The sequence below is a fragment of the Homarus americanus genome, unplaced genomic scaffold, assembly GCF_018991925.1.
Source record: "Homarus americanus isolate GMGI-L3 unplaced genomic scaffold, GMGI_Hamer_2.0 scaffold31037, whole genome shotgun sequence".
In the NCBI taxonomy this organism is placed as follows: Eukaryota; Metazoa; Arthropoda; class Malacostraca; order Decapoda; family Nephropidae; genus Homarus; species Homarus americanus.
In genome coordinates this window covers 7,799,269-7,813,653 of record NW_024722227.1, presented here as the reverse complement: position 1 = coordinate 7,813,653, position 14,385 = coordinate 7,799,269, and the positions used below count along the sequence as shown (strand labels likewise).

The following is a 14,385-nucleotide window of genomic DNA, read 5'->3' as shown; positions in this document are numbered from 1 at the left end:
GGTCGGTCCCTCCCTACCAGATAAATGTGTGGGAAAACCAGAATATTTACCTTTTTAGTAATAAATAATACCTCAGACTAAAGTTAGGATAATATAATTGACATTGCTGGATTCCTTGTAAGACCAGGAATATTTTGAATATAAATGTCATATATTTTGCACAAAAGATAACATATTTACTCAGAGTAAACATTAGATCTAAAATTTGTATGTCTAATGCAAAATCTATGATGTTTATATTCAAAATGATCATCAAATTGTAAGAATTCCAGCAATGTAAATTATATTCTGGCCGGGTAATTTGTATGAATTTTATGAGCTAAATAAAAAAAAAATTATACTTCACGCGTATATGGGTAGATGAACCGCGGAAAGTGAAAGTTCGGTTCTGGCGAGGCACCGCGTATATGAGAAATCGCATAAAGTGAAACCGCGTAAAGCGGGGTAATATTATATACAAAAATTTTTTATTTACAAGTAAGTAAAAGATGTTATATTTCGCTGAGGTCGGCAACACCCGCATGTGCCAGCCTCTCCCTGCTGTCCCAGCATCTACCTGCCCTCACGCAGTGATGTCAGCTAGCCAGTCCTCTTCCACCCACATTCCTCCACTTGAAGACTTGTATTCTGACAAAAGACACAAATGAATTGTCAGTCTTCACCACATCTCAAGCCATAGCTCATACCACCTCTGAGCTTGTCCAATAAACTGTTTTTTTCCGTTAAAGTCATCACTATTCTTGACCTCTTGGTCACTTATGAGTCTTTGCTAGTAATATTTGCGTTTGATGAGGCTGGCTTACGTCCCGGAGGCATGTGGAATGCACGTGGGAGGACAAACAGAAGAGGTAATCACAGTAGCGTTCACAGTACGGTAGGCACATGTGGACTGAGGCTTCTCAGAGCAGCGGGTGTCTGAGGCGGGAAAGGGTGGCATATGTTTGCCGCACCACACAGGGGAATATCGAAAATGGCGCAAAATTTTAATTTTTGTTTTTAAAGGATATTTTATATATATACAGTACAGTATATTGTATATAGTAGTTTTATAGTAAAAAAAACGCGAATGGTCAAAACCGTTATAAAAAAAATGCGAAAAACACGGGATTACTGTATATAGCAATATTTTTTTTTCACTGGGGAAATCGGGCAGGAAATATTTCAAATGTACTGCCATGGCAAACAAATGCATTATTTGCTCACCTGAGGCGCCACCGTGGCTGCTCACTCACGCATTCAAGCTCGCCCGCTCGGTCTTTCTGAGTGAGTGACAAGAAAGTCGCCAACTGTTGCAGATTACGACTTCTAAGGTGAGTGTAAATGGGTTGCTAGTGACGTGAAAAGTGAAGTGAAGATAAAGGAAAGCTTAATGGAAAAGATTTAATACTGTAACTAATATTTTTGGCTTGTTCGCATATGTAGGTGTGGGATTGTCAAGTGAGGGTGGCAGTGTGGCGTCTGCTGCGGAGTCTGTTGTTCCCAGGATGGTGTGTCAGCTGCCGAGTCTGGTGTTCCTTGATATTGATATTGAAAAAGCCTGTTGTTCCCGAGTCTAGTGTTCATTGGTGCTTTAGTTAGTAAGAAAATTAACTCGTTAAGTCAAGTTTAGTTACTTTTATTGGCCTCCAGAGCCTAACCCTATTTTCCCCATTGATTACATGTAATTATTTATCGCGATTTAGTATACAGGCAGTCCCTGACTTACGACGGGGTTAGGGACCCAATTCCAGGTCGTAAATCGAATTGGTCGTAAGTCGAAAATGCAAAAATAATACATAGAAAATCTAAAATGGGTGTCTCATTTTCTTCTCAGCACCACAAAACTCTTTCTTTTAAGCATGCCAGCCATTTTAAAGGAAATTACAAACGAAAATTTTGTCAGTACACAGCACAATCACTAATTTCGGGACTCGAAAATACGTAATTTTAAAAAATTTTGGTACGACTGGGGCGGTCGTATATCCGGGTGGTCAGAGGTCGAGTAGGTCGTAAGTCGAGGAGTGGCTGTACTGTATAGCGAACATCGTTGGAACCTATCTTGTGATATATCTTAACCCTACTGTATATTGATAAAGAAAAAATATTCACCGTGCACTGTCTCACCTGCCCTGGGGGCCTCAGAGAAGTGATTTTGGAACTGGAAAACTAAAACTTATCTTGTGCTTGAGAGAGTTAACTTGGCTTTATTAGGAATGGTATGGAATACAGGTAGTTATATGGGTTCAGTAAAGATCAAAGATGAAAAGGGATTGCTGTTGAAACTGTTGCATGACAGTTGATGATGGCAAAAAGTTTGCATGGCAAATGAATCACTTTGTGAGGGGAAGGACTTCTGGTGATAGTTTGTGTCTTTTGATAACTATGAAGGGCCAGCATGATCGGTTTACTTTGTAAAATGTTTCGTTTGTGTAACTTGTGAAATTATATAATACTATACAGGTATTACTGTTCTTTATATAGATCTTCACTTTTTTGTTTGTGACAGTCTTATAGTGTGTTGTTTTTCTTCTCCTGTGCTTTTAATTTGTCTCGTTGCCTGCCTTTATTACCTGGGTGACCTCACGTACAGTATTACCCCGCCTAACGCGGTTTCACTTAACGCGTTTTATCATATACGCGGTGCCTCGCCAGAGCTGAACTTTCACTTAACACGGATTTTTTCCACATATACGCGGTGAGTGTCCGGCTCGAGACGCTATTTTTAGATTTGCCCCACCCTGCCTGACTGCCTGTTTTAGCTCATAAAATTCATACAAATTACCCGGCCAGAATATAATTTACATTGCTGGAATTCTTATAATTTGGTGATCATTTTGAATATAAACATCATATATTTTGCATTAGACATACAAATTTTAGATAACATTTTTTCTCTGGGTAACTATGTTATCTTTTGTGCAAAATATATGACATTTATATTCAAAATATTCCTGGTCTTACAAGGAATCCAGCAATGTCAATTGTATTATCCTAACTTTAGTTTGAGGTATTATTTATTAAAATTTAGTGGTTTTCCCCCAAAAATTTCTCAGGGAGGGAAGAGCTGGCAGTGTAGTGTGAGAGGGGGAGGGAGTTGAGTCCATTATTTGAATGGACATTAACTTGGCGACTGTATTTCTCTATTTCTCTTAAGTATTAATTGTGTGCATGTACCATCATAAAATTAAGATGTTATTTTTACTACAACATAGTTATGTGTCTTCAAAAAGTGGAGTTTGGGGGTCGGGCCGGTTTCTATTGGAATTAATCCCATATGTTCTGTTGTTCACTTAACGCGGATTTCACTTAACACGGGACCCTCTGGGTTCTATTGACCGCGTTAAGTGGGGTACAACTGTACTACAAAATTTTTATTTTTATTATTAATTTTTATTTTTTTCTTCATGTCTCAGAATATAGTAAAACATGACTGATGTTCTTATGTGTTTTTGTCCACTGTGTTACTCTTATATTTACTCAATGTGTACAATGAAAGACAAAAGTCATGTTGTGAAATTTGGTGAAAACATATGCTGAAGGGCTAAACTTTTGGTGCGCTCTGCCTTGTGGTAGGGGGCTCTCGTAATGCTTCACGAGTTATATTTAATCTTCGGACAAAACCGTGACACGACTTTTGTCTCCAAAGAACAGTATAGTACAGTACTTGTTTACAGCCTCCAGCCACTTTTTTAGGAACTTTCATCTACTTTTTAATTAATTTTGATGGACTTTTAAAATAACCTTCATCCACTTTGTAATAAACTCTTGTCCACATTTTAAGCAACCATCATTTGTTTGTTAAGCAGTCTCCATCATTTCCACTTTTTCTTATTTGGCATATCTTACCGTACTACAAATACAGTAGGGTCTAATGGTAGACCCTGCTGCCATATAGCACCAAAAAAATTGTGACCAAGTCCCAGGTTGCAGATCTGACTTTCTGCCTCATTTATACACAATTACAGGGTCTCAATTGTTTCTCTTACTTTGACAACACAATATATATGCAGAATATATATTGTTTGTCACTCTTGATTTATTTTTTGTTTTTGTATTATTTATGATTATTTTTATTATTATTACTATTATTTAATTTTGTTATTATAAGTTTTAATAATTTGTATTATTTATTATTATTAATTATTATTATTATTATTATTATTATTATTATTATTATAATTATAATTATAATTATAATTATAATTATAATTATATTTTTGCCCCCAAGGCCCTGATGTGGGTCAGTGACCTGTGCCCGGGTGGGCTAATCCCTGTTAAAAAAATAAATAAATATACAATAAATAAAATCTGCAGAATGTATTGTGAGTACTGTACAGTATTGGTGTATGGTGCTAGTTATGCAGATGTGTAGAGATACAGTAGATTTGTGTTGGAAATTTATTTGGGAAGATTCACTATTTTGACAACACAACATATATATATATATATATATATATATATATATATATATATATATATATATATATATATATATATATATATATATATATATATATATATATATATATATATATATATATATATATATATATATATATATATATATATATATATATATATATATATATATATATATATATATATAAAATTACCTTAGCTTTCGTCTTTATTCAAGACATCTTCAGAGGCAACTGGATTACATGGACAGAGAGAGGCTTAAATATACAGGGTGACCTTATAAAACATGAGGTCAGGTCATAATGATGTCATCCACTAATCCCCACACCAACACACACCTCGCCTGGGGAACAAGGGTTAAACTGTTAATTTCTGTTATCCAGTACTTTTTAGAATTGAATAATTTTACAAGTGTTACAGCAGTGATCCTTTTCATGAAGAATAATTAATTTTCATCTTTATGTAAAAAAAGGTTAATTATACAGTTCAAGTATTCACTCTTGGCTGTAGCAGTGACCTTTTACATCTGTTTTGATAATTGATGTGATTGTTTGATGTTTTTGTCGCTCCTTTATCAGGACCTGGAGGATGGAGATGAGGAGAACACAACAGCTGGATCTCCAGGCAAGTTTAGAGGAGGACGGAAGGCATGCTGTTTTTGTGGCAAGACTTTCTGTGACAATTATACTCTACGGCGGCACATGGTAACACATTTGTCTCGAGAACGACAGTTTGAATGTCCCATGTGTAATGCTGCATACTCCCGCAAAGACCACCTCATGGCTCACATACGCAGGAAGCACCCAATAGGAGATGACGTTGAGAAGCTAGATTTCAGTACAGGTCAAGCGAGCTAAGTCAACTGTATTATAGAAATCCCTTAAGTTCTTTCATAAATGTGTGAGTCTAGACTGAAGTACTGTAGATTAAATGGTGATTATGTTAACTCAGATGTTTATGAATGCACTTCCTTTACCATTCCAAGCTGTTCAGGAGCACACCACTGTGGTACCACATGGTGGTTCATAGTCATTATATTGCTACACCAGTTTATTGTGTATATTTGGGTATTTGTTGAACTATTTTTAACATGATTCCAATTCTATTTTCAAGGTAAATTATAAAGGAGGTTGCTGTGGACAGTTTCAGTTTTATGTGATGGACTTATTCAGGATTTTTATTTTCTCTTTTAAAATCTTTAATATGTTCGGAATATGATTATGCAAGAAGATTCTATATGAATGTATTTACAAGGAATCCTGTCCCTGAGTCCATTCAATGTGATATTGAATGTTAGCATTGCAGGCTGTGTTTCATCCTAAGGATGATGGCCCATATGAAGTGTGTCACACTGCAATGACATAACTCATTTAGTGTTATGGTTATTTTATTATCAGTATTTCTTTTTCTTCACTGGATACCCAGTTTAGGTTTTGGTCATGACAAAACAAGTCTGTCATATAGCCTTCTAATCCCAACAAATTGTTTTGGGAGTAGTGTTGTAGTAGCCATTGTGAATTGCAAGGACAAATTGCAGGAGAACCCATTGTGATAGCTTGCTTGGGATGCATAAACCATGTGCTCCAGAACTCACCTTTTCACTCAAATGTTTACACAGAACTTGAGCCTGAAGCACAAACTCGTAGGTTGTTGGTCAAGTAAATCCTGTACTTAAGTCTGGGTCTACCAAGAAGTAGTGTGTCCTTCATGGCCTCTCTTGCTCATTGGTCATCAGGTAAAATTGTAATTTACATTTGAATACCCACTGCAGTAGAGTTTTACTTCTCCACACTTGACCTAAGACATCAGACCTTAGGTCAGATGATTGTCAAAGTTATATTTTCACTTGTTGAGTGTAAAATGACTATATAGGCTTGGCTTAGGCTCATAATTATTGGGTGTGTCACATTTTACAATTTTCTACATCCTCAACCTATCACATGCATTCCTTTTTCATCTTGTATCATCCTTGTAGATGATTTGCCTGAAATTGGCATTTTTTATTTTTCTCCTACTACACAACACATTTCTTTATCAATTTACATCCAGGACTGCACCAAGCACACTAGAGTGCATGTGGGTAATTCAGAATAAGCAATTTCACTTCTGACAGTTACATAGTCAGCAATTGGCATATGTACCTAGTATATCAACTGATTAGGTAATAAATTCCATTATAGGAAATACCATGACAACATTGACCTGAATTGCCCAAAGAAGCGAACAGTGTATGTGTGCTTGTGCATGTCAGTCAAGGTATGTTTCCAGTCATGTTTCCATGTGTCTGTCTGTGCCTTTAATGACTTATGAGATGGGATACATGACACTTGTATCACAGTACAGTATATGCACAGCTTGGCAATACCTGAGCTTCAAATGACATTGTGCTGACACAGTCTCCATTGCCTTGCATAGGCCTAGTGTGCCAAGGGTCTAGGTACCTGGGGGTAAAACTCTGAAGCCTCATCATATTTCTATTTTTTACTATAAAATTTACATGAACAAGTCTTTTGAACGTTCAAACTTAATTCTTTTGAAAAGTATTTTCCACTTTTGAACCTTACTGCACTGTTGATGCCATAATAGGGTGCTTATTTTAAGGTTAATGGGGAAAGACATGTGAATTGTCTACAGTTAGCATATTATATATTTGGACGGATAGCTGCTGACAGATTTGGTTAAACAGATCCCAGGTGTCAAAATCTTGAATGTTATATAGTTTCCATCACAATTTGACCTTCATGTTGTATCATCCTAAGATTTAATCTCATTGATGTCCACAGGGGGTAAAACTTTTCTGGTGTTATTGTTATTGTAAATAATGCCAGATCTGTCTGATTCCTGTTTCACTGAGCACTGGGAAGCAATTGTTAAACTTTGGGATTTGTCATTGTTTCATCACTACCTTGACTGTCGTACATACTGCCACCAGGATTTTTGTCTGCACAAGATTTTTCTCTCCAGATCTTGATTAGCTCTGACATCTAGTAATGATAAGTATTCATTGTTCCTACTTGATTTTTTCCCTGAAACTAATTGAAATATTGATACAGTGAACCCTCGAAGATCCGGACTAAAAGGGGGGACCACCTGTCCGGAAAAGCCGATTATCCGTATTTTCCGGCGAATATATATACAGTATATATATATATATATATATATATATATATATATATATATATATATATATATATATATATATATATATATATATATATATATATATATATATATATATATATATATATATACACAGTACTAATGTAGTGATAAACAAATTACTGTATATAAACCTTGCATTTACCTTTGATAACATAATAAGAAACATTGAATCATTACTAGAGTGAATGAAATAATATTCCCACAAACAACAATTGTCAACTCTGTTTCCCACCTCCTCGGGCACCTGTGTCCAAGCAACTGACGGGTCAAGCAGCGCCCACGGGCCTAAAATGTTCTTTGCTCTAGTTTGAGAATGTTTCTTTGGGAAACTTCTAGGAGGCTTTTTAGCCCAGAACCCCGAAATTTTTTGTCCGGATCTTCCGAAGTCCGGATCTTCGAGGGTTTACTGGAGTTTAAAAACAGAGATGCCTAATGTGGACAATGTATTTGGGTCAAATAAACCTTGATGGTCGGGGTATTGATGTACATCCTCTTTTGTCAACCAATCAGCTGTCCTGGACCAGGGTGAGCCAACAGCAGTGAGAGCCACATCCTCTTTAAATCCAACTCTTTCTTGTTTTGAATAATCCGAAACTCCTATTTCAGGGGATCAAAGTTGTCAGGAAAATATCCTGGTTTTTTCCATAACTGTAAGGTTCAAGAACTTTAAGCTTCATTTAGAATGGAGATTGGTGGTACTCAGTGTAATTGGGCCACACTGCTCTCTTAAGCTCAAAAATATTTTCCTATGTGATTTGTATACAGATAATAGTTCACTGTAAAAAAAGAATATAAGAAGAGACATCCATCAAAATAATCCAAAGAGCATTTCCTGCTTTATTTATGCTGTCTGCTGGTTTAGAGGTGTCAGTTCATCTCTTGAGTGTGAATGATGCTGCTGCCCACATGATCGCTACTGTAAGAAGACACCTTAAAGTAATTATATATTGTCATAAAAGTTTAACTTGGTAATAGAGTTAGCATGTGCAGATTCTGAAGAGTATCAGAATGTACAATGACATTGTGATCCATCCAGGATTTGGATGCTAATCCTAGTTTGTTAGAAATGTCATTTCATTTTCCAACATATCTTCTGAATCTTAAAATGTAAATTTTATTATCATATATCATGTTATTGTAGTTTTTCTTACCCATACAACTACCACAATAATAAAGAGTTCATTGCATGCATGTATGCCTGTATGTAAGGGAAGAGAATATATAGGTGTGAGGCAGACGAAATAAGAATGTGAGTGAGAAGTTAGGGAAGAGTGTGGTAGCAGTATTAAGCCCATATTTGTACTACATAATATGAAAACATGTCTGTAGTCAGTGACATGATATGTTTTAACTTTCAATATTTTCCATTGTTTGTACAAGTTTTATGTCCAGAATCTGCTGTTGTCTGGAGAGCTCATGAAGGTGTACTTTAAAAAAAAAAAGACATTAAATTTTAGGAAGACATTTAACCTACCAGTATGTTACATTTTGAAGGCAACATGAAGAGCCACTCTTCCACACAATGCCTTTAAACCTTGTTAGGTAAAGGTGAGGACATGTGATTTTGCATTTTAAGGTTTTCAACCTTTACCTTATACTGTATTATGACTCACCAAGCTCATGTGTTAGCATCAAGGAACTGATTCATGGGATACCTCTCTCTTATCCTCACCTCCCAGGAAATGAAATTTTTGCCTGTAAGTTTGCTCATTCTCCTGGTTGATAACAAAGAAATGTAGTTGAGATATGACTTAACTATGAATATTAAGGTTAACTGAGAGTAGATATTTCTTGTATTGGTGTGCAACGCTCTTATCCGGAAGCAGCCAGTATGGTACAGTACAATTTAGTTCTGACTTTGTTCAGGAAGCCATATTTGTGACAGATACGATGATGACTGCCTCAGGGAGTACTTTGGAGCAGTTAGTGTGTCTAGCATCATATGATTAAGCAGACTTCTGACTCTACCTCTCATGTATGTCTTGATGATTTTTATGCCTCTAAAAGTTCATTGTATGTTATCATTTTGGCTCTGGTAAAATAGCATATCTTTAGAGGTGCTGGAACTTTTCATTCATTGTTAGAAATTTGAGCAGTGATTATTCTAATTTTTTTATTTCTCTACATTCAAAACAACCAGCCACTGCCCTGGAGAGTGGCTTATGTACTGCTGCCTTTAGGCTGTTCTATCCTTATACATCTCCATACACTTATGACCCCCCCCCCCCCACTTTCTTATACTGTAGTACTATCCATATACTGTAGTACACACTTTCAAACTATCCTTATACAACTGTTACTGCCACGCTATCCCCAGACACTCTAGTTACCTCTGTATTATTGTAATACAACTTTAGGTGCAACCATATTAACCTTATGCAACTCCAAATATTTTCTTACTATCTTTTTACACCACATTATACAGTATTACTCTTGATGCTCTCATCTTAAGCAGAGACAAATTGAAACACTTCCACATTATCCTTAGACAACTCAACACACTTTACACACTTTGTGTCTTATCTTGAGACAACTCCACACACCTTACTGCCTTTCACACACTTTTGTACTCTCTTGAAACAGCTCCACATAGTTCCAACCCCTTTCAGCTGCATAAAGGACCAAATATGAATAGATCATACTGAGGTTAGTAGAATGAGGATTATAAATTTAATAAGACTAATATCCTTTAAGAGGAATGTAGTCTTATGATTAGCTCCCAATATGGTTAGTAATCACCTGTCCTGTCACTTGTTTAGGTTAGACAGAATGGTTGTTAATTTTTATTATTACCTTATTTAAATGTAATCAAAGTGTATCCAGTGTGAGTGTTGGTAATTCCTCATTGCATTTTCCACTCTTTCCATATTAGTCTCCAGTCGGTGCTTTCATCAAGTACAGGTTTCATCAGTATATTTTTACTGTTCTAATTATCATGAAGTGGAACCTCTCTAAATTACATGGTACAAAGGCAGAGATAGTGCAGTATTTCTCTTTATGTACAGTGTACAGTTTTTAAAGTAAATTTTGCTGTCTGGGTGTGACACCTCCCAAGTCAGACAATTTTCTTGATTCAGGATGTTAGCTTGATAGAGTTGGGAAATGAGTTTTGTCTCGTGGGAGTGAAAAAAAGATATTTGCTGTGATCTTTTTTTCTATATTGACATGAAAGACATGTAACATCACAGAGCAGCTTTTGTTATGATTACAGTTAGGGGATGCACTGGAACTTAGTTTTGACCGAAACTTTGATTTTTATGAAGTTCTGGTTCCGGTCAGAACTTCAGTAAAATAACCGGCTGGAACCAGAACTTATTATATTGGTACTGGTTGCTGTTTCATTAATTAAAATATAATCCACCATTAATAATTCTTATTTTTAATGGACAATGCAGCATAAGAGGGTCGTGAATGGTTAATGAATATGTATGTATGTGTAGCAAAAAATGAAACATCTAAAATCATATTTATTGTACAGTACTGTAAATGACACTTGATATATTTGATATATAGAAAATCAAAATCAAAATACAGGTATCCCTCACCTTATGGAAACTCAGGTTGCGGAAATTTACCCATCCGGAATTTGTAAATTATGACCACTAAAATCAGAATCCAGCCTGTAAATATAACCTTAAGTGAATGGGGTAAATTTTCAACACCAAAATTGTGATACTGTATAAACAAAACATAAAATTTCACTGACATTATAGTTTATTTGGTGTGGATTTTTTGGTGTTTGCTACCAACAAGCATGGGTTTGCAGCATACCCACACCTCTGGACTCAGTCTGTTCATATCTCCCAGCGTGTACGCTTGATCTCTCGATCACAGCTCTTGGAGTTAGCACTTTTTCGAGACTGTCCCGCATATTACCCTTATTCAAGATGAGTGGAAAGAGGCCATCAAATGCACGTAAAAATAATGGTGTTAAAAAATCCTGTAAAGGAGTTACATTGGATATATAAAACTTGATGTTTTATGGAGTTTGGTGCAGCAGAAAAACTTAGCCAGATTGCAAAAACATTAAGGCTTACTATATCTCCCAATAATTCCCATTGCACCACCTTGCCTCATGCAGCACTCAACATCATTTTATAATGAGTTAAATTCAAATGTTTTGTGCTTTTATTATCGAACTCTTAGAACAATCTGCCAGAGTGTGTTGTGATGGCACCGAGTGTGAGCTCTTTCAAGATCAGACTTGACCAACACTGGAGCAGGTTCAGATACATTCAGGAGCCAGTGCATGCCCAGTACTTGCCAAAAGTGCATGACAGAGACGCGACCGACCGCCCAAGCGGCTAACAAGCTGATTAGTGGCAAAGAGGATAAAGTAAGGGTAACAGTATATTATATCATAAAATAATCAGTGTATGTGTTTAAAATGTTTATTTTCATTCACAACTGTACTTGTATTACTTTATTTGCCAAAAAGTTTCTTTAAGAACACATTTCCAATTTTTATAATGGAAGTCAGTGGGGTTCATGTTACTATCAACTTTTCAAGTACGCAACCCTTCTATAACCCAGGGGATTATTGCATAATAATATATAATGATAATAAATTTTTGATGTCCACTGTGAAAATGGACAGAAAACACTAAACCTGAAAAATTTATATATATTATCTTCAATTAACTACTGTATAACACCCTAATTTCCGTTTCCGGCCAGAACTTGATATTATGGTTCCAGTGCAATCCTAATTATGGTATAGTATTCAGAACTTCTGTGCCACCATAAAACTTGTAATCCTTACCAATTAAATTGGAAAATCCCTAAAATTTTATTGTTTGATAACGATCGAAACTTGTCGAGTGAGACAAGAAGAGAGGTTCTTGATGTACTGTAGTACCTGCACACAAAGCTTTAGCGTTTTAAAAGGTTTCTACGGTACAAGAAAATTGGAACATAAGAACAACATAGTACTGTTTTTTGTAATCCATGTACTGTATTCAAAATTGGTAATTTTTTTTTTACAGTACATCTTTAAATCTTGGTCAGATGACTGTCAAGGAATTGTACAGGAAATCATCAAAATCAAAAGGTTTGAGTATTTTGTGTATTTTTTTAATCAGATTAAAATACATTTGCTTTCTGAAGATTAAAGCATTTTCAGGGAACTATTATGGTGAGAGTGAAATGCTGGGTGTTAACAAAAGTTGGGCTGGTTTGTGCCTCACAGCCTGACAGGTGTGATGTCTCGGGGCGGATCCACCGGGGGACCAACATCTTTGTGCCTACTGATGCAACCAGTGCAGCCATTGTCGTCCCGTTGATGTTTATTTATTAATAGGTCAATAGATGCTCATTCGAAGTTTCTGCATGTGAAACAATCTTAAAATGGACAAAGACTTGTACAGTACATTAAGTACAAAAAATGTTGTACAGTATTACTTTATTTCAGCTGACCCATTGAAAAAAATATTTATGATAAATTATGAAAGTTAGCATTATAATGAGTGTCACAAGCAGACTAAAAGAATATTTCATACTTCAAAATAATATTTATTGAACCTTGTATGTATAAACTTATAGAAAGACCTAGTGTTGATCTCATCACTACAGGCAATGGCTGCTTTGGTCTCTTACTTATTTCACTGGTCCTCCCTCGGTCATGTACTCAACGATGTATATTTCATTTGACATATTTATAAATTGTACAGAAGGTATATTAATGCATCAACTTGTATTTATGAGTTGTACAGAATTGTATTTCATTCATCCCAAGTGTAGGGTGATTCAAATTAGTTATATGTTTTCCTGTTATTAAATATATGAGTGTGGCCTAATCCAAGTTTCAGTACCTTACATTCTTTTGTACTATTTAGAGTCCATACTTTGTCGTACAGTATGGGCTTTCTACGTAATTAAAGTTGCAGCAGAGGAAGATTAATTTCACTTTTGCTTTATTTTTGCCCTATACCACAGCTATGATCCAAAGTAGCTTTTGTTGGAGAAATCTGGGACTTGACTTGAGCAAGACACACTACCCTCGTTAATTTGGATCATTATAATTTGGATTTTGGTTTAATTCTTATAATTTAAAAAAAAATTAATGAAACGATTTGAATTGTAATGAATCCAAAGTAACCGGGTGGTTCCAAAAAGTCATGTGGCGACGGGCTTGAAAATTCAGGCCCATCGATTCAACTGTGCTGTTGCGGCTCCTGAAACAGGCTTGTGTCAGGCGTAATCCCACTTGGATGATTCCCAATTTTAATTGTTATTAATTTAATAATTAAATGTTATTCATTTGTATTCAAATATTTCATGTACTGTATTCGTATTCATGAAAAAATAAAGTATTTGCAGATCCTGTCAGTAATGCAGGTTGACAATGTTAATATTCACGTGGCCTGTGGTCAGGTCACTTGATGTCAGGTAACCTCATAATAGCTTCAAGGCTAAAACAGGGGGAAATAGTAGGGTCATTAGAGTAGGTCATGAGTTTGGGAAGAAACAGTCAGAAATGTTTATTATAAAACATTCTTTATATAATATACAGGGTGTATATGTTATATTTTGTTATTCCTAATATAATTAATATTATATTCGTGTAATTCATTCATCCTAATATACTGTAATTCATAATATATTCCTATGATAAACACAGTATTTCTAATAGAATTTTTCATGTATGGATGATTTTTAGGTATAATCGTCCATGTGGGAATTGTCCAAGTGGAAAGAAATCGTCCTAGTGGCATGTAATCATGGGTAATGCAGCTATCATGTGAGAGTGGATCGCCAGCACATGTGGAGGTTATGCAGCACTGCCACCTCATCAGTTGAGATAATTAGTGCCTTAAAGCAGATGAA

At 35.6% G+C, this 14,385-nt stretch overlaps 1 protein-coding gene across 1 annotated transcript in view; it reads left to right on the top strand.

The window, feature by feature from the left end:
* LOC121862358 (broad-complex core protein isoforms 1/2/3/4/5-like) overlaps window positions 1–7,561 on the top strand; it is a 92,164-nt gene extending 84,603 nt beyond the window's left edge. The window contains exon 5 of the mRNA XM_042360598.1: window positions 4,977–7,561. Within this exon, the coding sequence (XP_042216532.1) occupies window positions 4,977–5,255 (279 nt within the window). The 3' untranslated portion in view covers window positions 5,256–7,561. The remainder of the gene's footprint in view (window positions 1–4,976) is intronic.
* The last annotated feature ends 6,824 nt before the right edge of the window (window positions 7,562–14,385 follow it).